This window comes from Neolamprologus multifasciatus, chromosome 11, assembly GCF_963576455.1.
Source record: "Neolamprologus multifasciatus chromosome 11, fNeoMul1.2, whole genome shotgun sequence".
Classification (NCBI taxonomy): domain Eukaryota; kingdom Metazoa; phylum Chordata; class Actinopteri; order Cichliformes; family Cichlidae; genus Neolamprologus; species Neolamprologus multifasciatus.
Genome location: NC_140449.1, coordinates 28,551,843 through 28,566,449, shown reverse-complemented (window position 1 = coordinate 28,566,449; position 14,607 = coordinate 28,551,843). Strand labels below are relative to the sequence as shown.

Genomic DNA, 14,607 nt, shown 5'->3' with positions numbered 1-14,607 from the left:
TGTAATACTTAGTATCTACTGTTATCTACTGTTAGCTAGTTTATTGTGATGGTGTTGTATTTATTATGTTGCTCTTTTTTGTTTGTTTTCTCGTCTGTTTTTCTTATCCCCATACAGGTGATCCAGGTGTTTTCTTTTTTTCTCTTCCCCCCATTTCTCACATCTCACAGAAAAAGAAAAAAAGAAAAAAAAGAATATAAATATGTATATATTATATAAAAAAGTATAATGTGGACAGATGATCAATACAGAGCAGAAAACATTCAGATATACAAGAGAAACTAGTGTTAACGTGTAAAATCATATTATGTCAGCTCAGAGGACAGGTTCCTTTTTCTTCACAAGATGTCCAGCAAAGAAACTAAACCTAATGATATAGTTTTAGGAGTTAATTCAATTCAATTCAATTCAATTTTATTTCTATAGCGCCAAATCACAACAAAAGTCGCCTCAAGGCGCTTCATAGATACAGAGAAAAACCCAACAATCATATGACCCCCTATGAGCAAGCACTTCTTCCATCAAATGGTTGGTCTTGTATCTATAACTCCCTCACACCCAACCATACATCACAGCAGTTGTTCTGTTTTTGAAGTGTAATTCAGTCATTGTCTTGTAGAAGATGTCACTGCCATCAATAAGCGATGTTGCACTGTTGCGTAGGCCAGCTTCTGCTTTTGGCTGAAAAAAATAAGTTGTCCGTGTTTGAACTTTACACTGTGTATTCTTTTACACTCACACACCAGAGACTTAGTGATGCTAGTACCATGTTGGGCCCCTTTTTGCACTCAGAACCACCTTAAATCTTCTTAGCATGTATTTATGTATATTTATTAAGTATGCACACAAAAAACAAAAAAACAAAAACAACCACCAAAACAAAAAAAACCAACCAAAAAACAGTGAACTTGATTTGACCAACAATATGTGTAATATGCACAATGTGGGACTATACTAATAAGCTTCCTTGCAGCTCTGTGCTTGATGTGAACAGTATGAGTGAATGAAGAGTACAGATATAGAGGACAGCTCTTCTTCTTCCCCATCTTAATTAAATATGTGCAGCTTGAACAGTGTTGTTCTTGGCTTGATTAGAAACTTTTGTCAAAATTCCACAATATTGTGACAATAACTTGATTCAATATCACTTAAGCTAAGAATACGGTCAGATACAGATATATAAAAACACAAAAATACCAGAATACAGATACTTCAGACAACAGCCTTCTTGTTGTGAAGTAACTCATCGCCCTCTGTTGGCCAAACAGCATCAATACAGGGAACAGAAACTCAGTATACAAACTGCACTGCAGAAACCCCCTTTAGTGACACAAATGGAAAAACCACAGAGTGCCAATTTAGATCTTACTCTGTGTTGTATTAAATGCCATCAGCAGACCTACTCTGTGTAAAGTAAAACTTCTTCTATAATTATGAACTTGAATTAATTGTAAACTTTCATAAACACACACGTACACGCGTTCACATGCACGCACACACACCAGCTGAACAATATGCAATTACCATTACCCAAAATTATGTCTTTTTGTAGCCAATTGATTTGGAAAATACTGTTGTTTTCTTTGGGACAGCTGAGCTCGACTAACACTGAACTTATTCCATGATGTCATCCTGTTTCGCATTTCTTCAGTTATGTTTCTTCTGTCTCCAGCTGCTCATTTTTCTTCCTAAGGTTCTGGTTTTCTTCAGTTAGTTCTCATCAGCTTTTCTAATAGGCTTGTGCTAAGTTGAGATTAGTTTTCATTAAAAGTTCATTTATATTAACCAATACAAACAAAGGCAAACACACAAAAAACCCCAAACAAAACATTAAAACAAACAAAAAGTCACATTTTACTTTTACTTTACACACAGATTGCAAATGAATGCAATTTTTAAACTATATTCAAAGAATAGTAGATTGACCATGATTAGTAAAAGAATTCCCCAGCACATTACTACTGATGGACACGATTTAACACATCTAGTCTTCTTATCTAGCAGAAAAAACAGTTAAATGTATTCATACTCTTAAGATTTTTGTGGGTTATGTATGAAACGGAATGATTAAATGTCACAGCTGGGGCAGCAGTCGTGCGGAGAAGTGAAGGAGGACAGACAGTGGCGGTGATGCAAGTGAGTTTATTTACAGTGAACGATAAATAATAAAAACAAGGACAAAACTAAACGTAAACCTAAACTGGGAAAAACTAATGACAAACAAACAAAACCTGAAACCATAACTCACAGAATCACATACAGGGGAAACCATGAGGAGGTTACGCAGGGGATGGAAAGCAGAAAGAGGAGCAGAGCGCTGCGGCGATTACCAAATAACACAGACGAACCAACAGGGAACACAGGCAGGCACACACTATAAATACACACAAGGTAACGAGGGAATGACACACCAGAGGGGAACACAGCTGAACCTAATTAGACACAACAAGACACAAACCTTCAAATTAAAACTCACAGACAGTTTTGCAACACAAATTCAGGGACATGAACAGAGCAGGTAGAAATAATAAAACACAAGCCCCAAACCATAAGAAGTAATACAAAATAAGAATTAAAACAAAACATAAAATGATACCAAAATGAAACACAAAACACAGGACCATGACATTAAATTATTATATTTAAATGAATGTAACATATTTATTTTATGTGCAACTATATAAAAACATGTTTACATCCTTCCAACAGAAGACACATAGTATTTTCAGGCCAAGAAACAAAACAGCCTGGTTAACGAAAAGTTAATAAATCAAATCTATTATGGTGGTTTAGAAAGACTAAATAACCAATGCTATAGTTTTTCTGGTGAGGACACTTATTTGCAGAATTTGAAGTGTATAAAAATCCAGGATTTATTCAGCGGCGGTTTTCTGGTACCAGCAATAATAAACAGCACAATGACAGAACACTCAGAATTTCTTTAAAATCACATTGACAGCATTCTTTGATATTAAAGAAATTTGTCTTGAACTCAGGACCTTCTTGCTGTGAGGCAACAGTGCTAACCACCCGGATCTTGTATGTTTGGTTCTATATTCTCTATTATTTAGACTTCTGGTTTGGGTGTTATGTTTTGGTTCCTGGGCCTTATGATTGGTTTTGTGATCTGTGCCTTTAGTTCCCTGATTGCATAGTTGATAAGTGAATTACCTGTCAATCCACTTTTATCTCGGTGTTTGCTATCATCTGTCACTGTGTCAAGTTCGTATGTCTTTGGTTTTGGTTCTACTTCCCGTCCCATTATCTGTGATTAGTGTCAGCTGTCCCCCTACCCTTTGCCTTTTGCCTCATTGTCATCTCGGTGTAAATATTATCTCAGTCGTCACTTGTCATGTTTCCCTTTTGCTGTGTGCATTCTGTATTCCTCCATCTTTGATGGGGTCCTTGATAGAGTGACAGTTTTTGGTATCTGTGTTTGACCTTCATGATTTTGTACTTGGTTTGTTTTCAACAATAAAGCTGCTTTTCATTTTGTTCCTTTTTTCCCTTTTCCTGTATGTTTGAGTCCAATTCCTGCCACACACTGAACCTTTAACAATAATCTTTATTTCTATCAGAAACAGAAACTAGCAGAGGCGTGACTTATAATTTGTGCAACGCTGGCTTTAGAGAAGGTAATGATTCAGTAAAAGGACTAGATGTTACAATCTCTGATAATGCATTGCTTTAAATGGAGAAAATCTTCAGGGATGGCTGTTATGAGGAAAGCAGGCCAGAAACTTTACCAGCGGCAAACATTGTTGTGTGCCTCAACTTTTGGTCTTTTACCCAAGATAATCTGACATTTTTCCTTGGTTAGGTTTAGGGATTAGAGATCTGATCTACATTATCATATTAAAATTTTGGACACATTGTCATTAGTGGACCTTGGATTCATCGGGTGTTTCAGCCATTATCACTAGACACCCTCATCCAAGGAGGCCCTGCCAGGGTTGATCAGGCCCCAGAGTGTGTCAATGGTTTATGTTAAATTGTTATTCTCTTCTTCATTCTTCTGTTTAGTTTTCTACTGTCTATTTTCTTCTATCGATTCACTGCAACTGAGAAATAATACTTATCTCTTTAGCCTTTATAGAGCCTGTTAGGTTTATCTAGGCACAAACTTATTGCTGGAACAACTGAGACAATCTACTGCAGTGGCAAAAACAACACACAAGACACCAGAGCTCTTTGTGTGATCTCGTGCATGAGGGAGGTGACCGAGACCGAGCGCTGTTCCTGCCGCTTGAACCCCGTCACTCTCGGTCAGCCCCTCCGTAGCGCTGCTCTTTATTGTGGTTACATGAATATGCAGTTTCATTAACATATGGCATCTTAAACAGGCATGTGTGTGAACAAATAGTACCAGTCTGTGTGTACGTGTAGGTATGTGTATGTATGTGTGTACATGGGTGTGTGTGTGTGTATGTGTGCGTGTGTGTATGTGTGCGTGTGTCAAAATGTGACCCTATGAATGACTCCCCAGAGAGGGAGCCAGGGAGTCCAGCAGTTCACCTAAACAAAAGTCTCTTATACCTAAACAGATACAGATGTGTTTGCCATACCATATACAAGAAAGAGAAGATACGACCTCTTTTGTGACCTTAGGATGTGTGTGCTATGCCAGAAAACTCTGGAAAAGGAGTGAACGTACTCCCATCTCATGGTACACAGAGTCTTAAAGACCTACTAAGGATGAGACATTTTATCAATATGCAAGCGATTATATACCTCTAAGCATAAATGATTATATGTTTCTAAGTACAAATGACAATCATAAAATATAACCCTGACAGAGCCTCACTTCTTTAAATGGATAGAAAAGGTGATAGAGAGAAGTAAGACAAAAGGGACAAGATAGGAGAGAGCAGAGAGGAGAGTCGGAAGGGGGGCCCCCGATCTGGCTTCCTACACCTTCCCGCTGGATCGGGCTGTACGCTCTACCTCCCCACTGCCTCCCAGAAAAGGGAAGAAGAGCAGAGGGGAGAAGAGCGGTTAGCTGACTGCCTTAGCTGCCCAAGTGATGTCAGCCCTTTTTAGCCATAGCCAGTGACTGGTACTCTCAGCAGTGTTAGCTAATTCTCTTATAGCCTGCCGTTGTGCCTGTCCCCTGAACCCAATCTCTCTAAGCAGTTTTGCTGTTGTACTGGCAACAAAGCCCCTGCACCCCACACCCACCAGGTGCACCTTGATCTTCCAGCCTCGGTCCTCTGCCTCAGCTGCCAAGTTGGCATACCGCAGCTTCTTACGTTCAAATGCTTCCTGAATTGCTCCCTCCCGTGGTACCGTCAGTTCAATGACGTACGCATGTTTTTGGGAGTTAGACCAAAGGACGAGGTCTGGTTGCAGAGCAGTTGTTATGATCTCTGTGGGAAAAATTAGCCTCTGATCTAGCCTCTGAAACAATTGACATTTTAAAACAATTGTAAATCTTTTGTATACCACAATGGCAAAAAGCATTTTTCTAAAGATGAACCTGTTTGCAGACTGAAATATGAATTATCATGATGACTGAAGTCAGTAGTAAACCCATGCATGCATCACTGTAATGCATGTATGCCAGTCAATGTAGAGTATTGGTTTAAAAGACATATTTCCTGCCCTTGTCAGCTCGTGATATCTGCTGATCAGTCACAAGGCACTCTTAGTATGCTTTCGTCATGTTATCAAAACAGCCTTGAGCCATTTGCTCATAGATATTGGACCTCTAGTGAATAGAGGGTGAAAGGGCGGCCCAGAAGGGAATAACGAAGGGAGTCGACTTTCCACCGGATTGCAAAGTGAGCTATTTGCCAATATGCAATTATATTTACAGATTACAAAAGTCTTCTGAAGTCTATCTGGGGTAATTCAAATACTTAGAGTCTCTTTTTACAAATCCATTGTTTCTTCTGGTCACAGTTCACTGATTTAAATCCTTCATTTTGGACAGAAATTACACAGAGACCATCAGAAGGAGGCTGCTGAATCCAGGAGCTGAGGAAAAAAACAAGTTTGATTAAAGCTGATAATTATTGGTATAAAACAAAATTGATATATCCCAGATTTGGAAAAATATTTTTAAATTGTTATTGATTTAAAGTTTCTCTTACTTATCAGTCAGATAACTTCCATCCACCCATTTCCATTTCCCACCTTCAGCTCTCAGACCGATCCAGTATCCATTTTCTCCTGAACTCTTCCAGCTTTTGTCACTGATATATTTCTGATGAAAGAGAAAGTTATCAGAAATACTCAAATACTTTGCTTAAGGCACTGCAACACAGAGTGTGATCAAAAGAAAATGTATTTTCGTTAAATAAATCTGTGCTAATGAGCCACAGTTCTTATTACCTTTTCTGTTGCATTAATTGCAACGGCCAAATCGGAAATCTTTCCTTTGCAGTTTTCTCGAGCTTCTTCCCAGGTTTTCTGCTCACCAAGTTCAGCATCATTAATTGCATAGCAGTTTGACTCAAAGTGGAGCCAGCCCTCCCGACAAGTGTTGCAAACCTTTTCTGCAAGTAAAAAAAGAAGTAAAAATCAATTAATAAAGATCATCAGTGCACATTTATTTGACATTACCTATTTTTGTAGCTGATAGATTTGGAGCCTACTGTTATTTTCTTTGGGACAGTAGGCATCAACACTGCACTGACCTGGACCAAGACTGAGCTCCATCTTCATGAGTTTTATTTGTTCTGTTAGGTTCTGGTTTTCTGCAATGAGGTCTCTGATCTGTGTTTCAAAGGCAGTGGAGGTGTTTGTCCAGTTGAGTTGACTCCTCAATAAGTCTTTGTTCTTATGAATTAACAATGTGGTAACTGAAAAACAAAACGTAACACTTCTTTGGCTTTACACGGACATTGTGGATTAACTAATTTTACAAGTTATACTCACAATAGATGCGAAGGGCCATGATCAGTAGCAGAATACCCCAGCAAATGGTTACTGGTGTACAAGATTTTATACATGCACACTGCTTATCTAGGAGAAATAAATACTTATTATAGCAATCAAACTAATTCTTACTTTTAAGATTTTAAATTGCTTGTGTCAACTTAAAATTGGCTTTTTATAATCATAAAACCATTCTAATTAATGAACTTTTTAAATTATTGTCTAGGGAAAAACATAACAATCCAATTGAAAAAGTTCAGAGGCAAAACCAAGGTGAAGCCCATATTATGGATCAAACTTCAATAACAGTGAATCCTGTACATATTAAAACATGGTTTGAGAGGATGTTGTCATTAAGCTCTTGTAAGGAAAATGCCAACATCACACTTCCAGTTTCTAAGCAAGTTTCATATCAGTTCCTGTCGTAAAAGTAGCAGTTTTGTATTGTCTTTGTATAACTCACCATTTGTGTCAGATGGTTGTTTAGTTCCTTTGTTTTTCACGTTCATTTCTTCATATAAATTTTCTTTCTGCCTTCGTACTGAAAGACTTAAAGGGTAACCTTGTAGCAGAAGACAAAGAATGATTTCATGGCAAGAAAAAAAAAGGTAGTCAATGTGAGTAATTTGATGGATATCAAGTCTAGTTTGTTAGTTAAAGTGACTGCTGCTATTGTTTTTCTGTTGAGGTCACTGTCATTTGCAGATGAGGCACCAAATTTTCTACCCTTCCAGTTTGTAAGACAGGCTGGTTAGTACTTTGCATGATGCCTTGTAGTAAAAGTAGTGGTTTTGCATTTGCTTTGTATAACTCACCATTTGTGTCAGAAGTTTGTTTAGTTCCTTTATTTTTCATGTTCATTTCTTCAAACACGCTGTTTTCCTTCGTTTTAACTGAAAGAATTGAATAACAATGTTGTAACAGAAGACAAAGACTGTTTAAATGGCAGGTAAAAAAGAAATGCCTGGTTAAGAAAGGTTAGTTAGTAATCTGATTTGTTTTGTTGGTTAAAGGGTAAGTAGTTAGTAACTAATTAACGGCAAACTAACTAAGTAACCACAGTTTTCCAAAGCATCTTTTCATTATTTTCAATGCACAAAACAGAATTCAGCAAATCTGTTGACATAATTAAGCTTCTTAAATATATTTAAGCTCTTTTTAAAAGAATGCACAGATCAGCTGGCTGGGTTCTTCACGGAGATCTTTAACGCTTGGCTGTCCCAATCCTGCATCCCTCCATGCCTGAAGTCAGCCACATTCGTCCCACTGCCTAAACAAACCAACATTAGCAGCCTCAAAGACTACCGATTAACTTGCTTTACGACCTGTTATAATAACGTGTTCGCAAACAGAGGTAACAGATCAAATGAAGACACCATTGTTACAACCCTCCACACCACCCTCTCCCACCTGGAACAACAAGGGGTGTTATGCCAGACTGCTGTTTGTTGGCTTTAGCTCTTCTTTTAATATGATACTCTCGGACAGACTGACAGCAAAACTGTTGGATATTAGACTTTCTTTTACCACCTGCTGCTGTATCAGAGACTTTCTCTTGGGCCATGGACATAGAGTTAGAGTGAGTCCCCTTCTTTCCTGAGTACTCAGCCTTAACACCGATTCTCCACAAGGCTGTGTAATAAGTCCCCTACTGTACACTCTGCATACATATAACTGTGTCAGTACCCACCCAGACAATGCAGTCATTTTCACAAGTTCGCAGATGATACTATTGAGGTGGGGCTCATCTCTGGGGGCAAATAGACAGCATACAGAGCTGAGGTTTAGAGGCTTGTCGGATTGGTGTGCAGACAACCACGTGGACCTTAACACCAACGGCCCAACCGCATCTCCATTTTCTGAGAATCCTCAGAAAAACCGACCTGCTAACTGTAGTCTACCATTGCTCCATTGAGAGTGTGCTGACTAGTGATGGGATTTCCGGCTCTTTTTAGAGAACCGGCTCTTTCGGTTCAGCTCACTAAAAAGAGCCAGCTCTTTTGGCTCCCAACCGGCTCTTCAGGTTGTTTTGTTGCCTTAATTAACTTATTATTAACAACAATATAAAATTATGCATAAAAGGAACTACTAATGTAAAAAAAAGTGGTTTTATTGATATATGTTTATATATAAATATATGTGGTGGCCTCTAGAGACAAAATACGTACAAACTCCAAAGCATTTACAAACTCCAAAACACATTTCTAGCTTTAACTGAACTTCCAAAACAGAGCTACCTAGATCACTTAAATTACACAATTGAAAGCATATGTGTATTGTTTGTGTATTTATACACAAACACTCATATATATTCAAATAATTTAAACAAATGTTCATTTACCTGTTATTACCACACACCAAATCCGGTCATTGGTACTTCCTGGCTTGTGTAGCCACAAAAGCTCAACAATGCCCCTAGCATCCTGGAGCACTTCTGTTGTCTTTTGTACATGTTTTGAGTTTTTATGTGCTTCTGAGTTTTTACGTGTTTTGGAGTTTTTACGTGTTTTGGAGTTTTTATGTGTTTTGGAGTTTTTACGTGTTTTGGAGTTTGTACGTGCTTTGTCTCTAGGGGCCACCGTAAATATACTTTTATTTATTCACTCCACATAAAATGTAATAAATAAATCATATAATACAAAAACCAACTATTCACGTTTCAACTTTTAACTATTTAAATTTTCAGCTTTTTCCTTTTACAAATTTAAAGTGAAACAACACAAAACACTGCAAACCATAACACAATTAAATGTAAATTAAAATATGAAAACAAAAAGAAGATGCATATTCTCTGTCATATGGACCTGCATGAATAATCTTTCTGAATCCTTTATCATCTGCAACTGAAAATAGTTGTGGATGATTACTATACCTTTCTAATGTGACGTTGTTGTCCCTGGCTCTCTTTCTTTCTCTCGCTTTCCCTCCTGCTCTGTTCCTGTGCAACTGAGTGTAACCCCCTCCTCTGCTCAGCGCAAGCACAAGGCTCGCGTGCGGAGTGAAGCGGAAAAAAAGTGCGTGAGAGAGGGTGAGAGAAAGAAAAAAAAAACCCACGGCTCACGATAAGGAGCCGGCTCGCGTCGTTCACGTCAAAGATCCGGCTCTAAGAGCCATTTCGTTCGCGACCGACATATCATTAGTGCTGACATACTGCATCTCTGTTTGGTTCTACAGTTGCACCATGGCACATAAAAAGGCACTACAAATTGTTATTATGGCCCCCAAAAATCATTGGTCATCCTCTTCCCTCCCTGATGGACCTGTATAGAGCTTGCTTTCTCAAGAGGGCATGCAGCATCTTACAGGATTGCACACACCCAGGACACCGATGCTAAAGCTGCTGGCGTCTGGCAAGAGATTCAGGTTGCTGAGGTCACTGACAGCTTTTATTTGATATTTATTTTATTTTTTGAGGTTTAGACCCACACCTTGCATTATCAAGGGACATTTTGTCTTTTGTGGAAGCACTTTTAGTATCTCATCATCTTACTTGTCTTGGTTTAGGTAGTTTTTTTTTTTACATTTATTAATAATGCAGAAAAAAACATTAAAAGAAAAAACATTGCTTGAAATGATAAAAACACAAAGATCTTGGTGTCAGCAGTCATATACTTTGTACAGTAAAACATCTCCTATAATTATTAATTGTGATGTTCATCTACATGATCTACAGCGTGAGTTTGAAAATATCTTTTGCTGATGCACTGTATTTGAAAAGCTTAGCTTACCTTCTGACTGGCATCGCTTTTTAGGTTTTAGATTGACTGGTGTGTTGTTAAACTTCTGCTCTGCCATTGCTGAAGTCTTTCTGTTGAACTTCTCATAACTTGTGCACCAAAAATAGCACTGTGTTAAAACTAAAGTGAATCATTTAAAAAAAAAAGTTGTTTCCACGCCTTTCATTTCTTTCATTTCATTTCTACCAACTTCTGCATTTTACTGATATAGATTTTGTTTTCACAGCGTTGGTGTGACAGGATATTTATTCAGCAGTAACTCATTGGGAATGTCTGCAACTTGTTCTCGTTTACTTCTGTTTTCATCTGTTCCTTTCTTGATAATACCTCAAAACAAACATGCACTTTCCTTGTTAATGCAACAATTTGTCAGTGTGTTTTTTCAAATGATTTCCACAAATGGTGGTGGTCTAGCATGCACTGCATGAACAGCAGAAAGAAAATCTGGACAGATGATCATTAGAGAGGGAAAAACATTCAGATATACAAGAGAAACTAGTGTGAACATGTAAACTCATACTTTGTCAGTTCAGAGGACAGGTTCCTTTTTCTTCCCAAGATGTCCAGCAAAAAAAATAAACCTAATGATATAGTTTTAGGAGCTATAAAAGACTAAACTTGCTTTATAATTTGAGACTTTATTAAATTTCCGAGGCTTTCGGGAGGTCTAGTATTTATATTGGTAGAAACCCGACAATAATACAGAGAAAATCAAAACAATTGAATAACCCCCTTTGAGGAAGCACTTGGTGAAGTGGGGAAGAAAAACTCCCTTTTGAGAGAAAGAAACCTCCAACAGTATCAAGTTCATAAAGGGGCAGCCATCATCCTTGAATGGTATGGTTGATGGGCAGAAAGACAGGACAAAAACCAAACTATGGAAGAGAGCCAGAGATTAGCAATACAGTGCCCACTATTGGCCAAACAGCAGCAGCAATTTATAATGTCCATGTTTTAATTTACTTACTTATCTTCACAGGCTATCCAATAGATTTCTGAAGTTTGCAGATCCACTAGTTCATGGTTCACCACAGCACAGTTTCATGCCAACAGTTATAAAGCACTTATTCCACCTATCAATTGTTTTGGCGAATCGCTACCTTATCGTGGTGAATGGGTTTGTGTGTCCCAGGGATCCCAGGGGCTATGTTGTCCATGTGCTTTTGCCTTCTGGTAGGGTCTCCCATGGCAAATTCGTCCTGGGTGAGGGACCAGACAAAGAGCTATTCAGAAGACCCCTATGAGTACACGATCAAGGGAACAGTTCACACTGCCCACGATAGGGTTACCGAGGCCCCGTCCTGGAGCCAGGCCCGGGGAGTGTGCCCGAGGGCGAGTGTCTGGTGGCTGGGCATTGGGTGTTTAGCCAGGCACAGCCCGAAAAAGGGACGTGGGCCCGTCCTCCTGCAGGCCCACCACCGCAGGAGGAGCCGTGGGGTGTCGGGTGCAATGTGTGCCTAGCCGTGGCCAGGAGAGGAGGCCCGGGTGGACCGATCCCCGGATACCTAGACTAGCTATTGGGACATGGAATTTCACCTCTCTGGTGGGGAAAGAACCTGAGTTAGTACATGAAGTTGAGAGGCTAGATGTAGTCCGTCTCACCTTGACACACAGCTTGGACTCTGAACCCAGTTTTCTGGAGAGTGGCTGAGTCTGGAGTTTGAGTAGGTATCTTAGTATCCCCTTGGCTTGCTGCCTGTACGTTGCGGTTTCTCCTGGTGTTCCCTGCATCTTCGGGTCGGGGATTTGGTCCTGACTGACATCTACGCCTATGCGCCAAATGACGGTTCAGAGCCTTCCTCTTGTCCCTGGGGGAGTATTTGAGGGTGCCTCACCTGGGGACTCTGTCATCCTACTGGGAGACTTCAACGGTCATGTGAGCGATGACTATGAGACTTGGCGGGGCATGATTTGGAGGAACTGCCTCCCGGATCTGAACCTAAGCTGTGTTTTGTTGTTGGACTTTGTTTGGACTGTTGATAATTTTTATGGACAGAATTTCTAGGTGTAGCCAAGTGGTGGAAGGCTTTCACTTGGGTGGTCTCAGAATCTCTGCTTTTTGCAGATGAGGTGGTTCTGTTGGCTTCATTTGAAGTAGTGGGAATGAGAATCAGCACCTCCAAATCTGAGGCCATGGTCCTCAGCCAGATGATGAGAGACAGGTGAGAACACAGCTGAACTGAATCTGACTAATCACACACAGGAAGTGGAATAAAACAGACCGAGGCTAACATAACAAAACATGAAACAGGAAAACAGGCAAAACTGAAAATACTGACTCAATGACCCAGGATCCCTGACAAAGCTTTTTGGACTTTTTGGTATTCTGAGAAATACAAAGTGTTAAAGTCACAGATATAAATATAATATGAAGTTCTTGACTGTTGACACACCACCCAGCATCAATACAGGGAACAGAAACTCAGTATACAAACAGCACTGGACTTGAGAAAAATACTCACCTTTTTTGAAAAAATAACACGTTGATATTGCACTTTTACAAGAAACACATTTAGATGACGTAGAACACCTTAAATTACAGCAAGGTGGATTTGGACAGGTATTTTTTTACTCATTTACCTCAAGAAGTAGAGGGGTGGCAATCCTTGTGAGGAAAAAAACTCCCTTTTTCAAATATATAGTGTGTTATGGACAAGCATGGAAGGTACATTATAGTCAAGGGAATATTATTAGGTGCGGTTGTTTCTATATTGAATGTTTACTACCCCCCGAATCTTTCTCTTAAAGGTATGGTAAATAGAGCAAAATACTGGAGGTTAAATACAGCTAATACAACTATTTTAAGGGATTATACATTTGTATCCAATTTTAACACTAAGTTTAGATGTTTATTTGTCCATCACTCTGCATTGTGGGAAACTATTAAAGCGTACATTAGAGGGATTTTTATTTCTTACTCAACTAGTAAGTGGTGGCAGAAATTGGGGAAGCAGAATCTTTTAATGACTGCGCTTAAATCAAAAGGAAGGACTTATGCTGACTCCCCGACTCCTGCCTGCACAGCAAGTGATAGCTGCAGTCAGATCAACCTTAGATAGCCTTTTTACGCAAGATGAGGCCATCTCTGAATTGTGGCCACCGCCCTTACATCTTATATACAGAGACACAGACAAAGAACATTCCACAAACTCTTCCATGTTGGCCCCTCTCACAGGGGGGCTATACCTTCTCCCGCACAGAGAGAATTATGACCTTGTTTTCTGCTCAGCCTTCACCTAAGGATTTACATCCCTGATAAGCAGAAGGAGTCTCACTATCTGTTTAATGTCTCCCATTACAATGGCCTCACTGTGTTAACTTTCCACATGCATGTAAAGGAGTGCTCTTACTATGGTAAAGTGAGAACGTGATATTACTATAACTAATGTGATATAATTAAACACGTGATTAATGCATGAGAAAAGAAATCTGCCACCACACCTCACATACACCAAATACAAGCTAAACTGTAAAGAAGCATCTGTGTACTGAGTAAAGCTAAACATTTTTTGCCTTCCAAATCACTCCGGGTACTTTACTGTTCACTTATATTGCCATATTTGGAATACTGTGAAATACTGAATACTGAAATCTGGGGAAATACATACAAAACTTCACTTCAACCATTATGTAAAATTCAGAAAAAAGCCATCAGGATGATTACTAAAGCAGGATATAGAGACCACACTAATATTATGTTCTTGAAATTAAAAATTTTGAAGTTTATGAATCTTATAAAATATAAAACTGTAAAAAAAAATATGTACAAAGCCAGATACAATATGTTACCAGGAAATGTACAGATGATGTTTTTTGACAGAGAAGGGGACTGTGAATTGAGGGGAAAATTAAATCTGAAGACTTATAAAGCATGGACAAAAGTTAAAACCTTTTGTATTACCATTTGTGGGGTAAAACTGTGGAACAGTTTTCCTGTGGACCTACAGCAATGTTCAAGCATTAGTCAGTTCATAAAGATGTTTCGAAAACT

At 39.0% G+C, this 14,607-nt stretch overlaps 1 protein-coding gene and 1 long non-coding RNA gene across 3 annotated transcripts in view; one reads left to right on the top strand and one right to left on the bottom strand.

Moving 5' to 3' along the window:
• Positions 1 to 14,607, top strand: part of LOC146508724 (uncharacterized) — a 376,303-nt gene that overhangs the window by 43,032 nt on the left and 318,664 nt on the right. The gene's annotated exons all lie outside the window — the stretch shown is intronic.
• On the bottom strand, positions 3,703 to 12,452 carry LOC146508739 (C-type lectin domain family 12 member B-like). Its single transcript, XM_085176187.1, has 8 exons — positions 10,608 to 12,452; positions 7,695 to 7,772; positions 7,343 to 7,441; positions 6,880 to 6,966; positions 6,639 to 6,803; positions 6,334 to 6,497; positions 6,093 to 6,205; positions 3,703 to 5,976 (listed from the first exon to the last, which is right to left on the bottom strand). The coding sequence occupies exons 1-8, from the start codon at positions 10,672 to 10,674 to the stop codon at positions 5,859 to 5,861; spliced, it is 891 nt and encodes a 296-aa protein (XP_085032313.1). The 5' UTR covers positions 10,675 to 12,452; the 3' UTR covers positions 3,703 to 5,858.

Excerpts from the sequence above, each read along its gene's own strand:
- LOC146508739 (XM_085176187.1), bottom strand. The coding sequence starts at position 10,674 with ATGGCAGAGCAGAAGTTTAACAACACACCAGTCAATCTAAAACCTAAA. Across the intron at positions 7,773-10,607 it reads AAAGCGATGCCAGTCAGAAG|TTAAAACGAAGGAAAACAGC; the intron begins GTAAGCTAAGCT and ends CAATTCTTTCAG. Across the intron at positions 5,977-6,092 it reads GGAAGTTATCTGACTGATAA|CTCCTGGATTCAGCAGCCTC; the intron begins GTAAGAGAAACT and ends TTTTTTCCTCAG.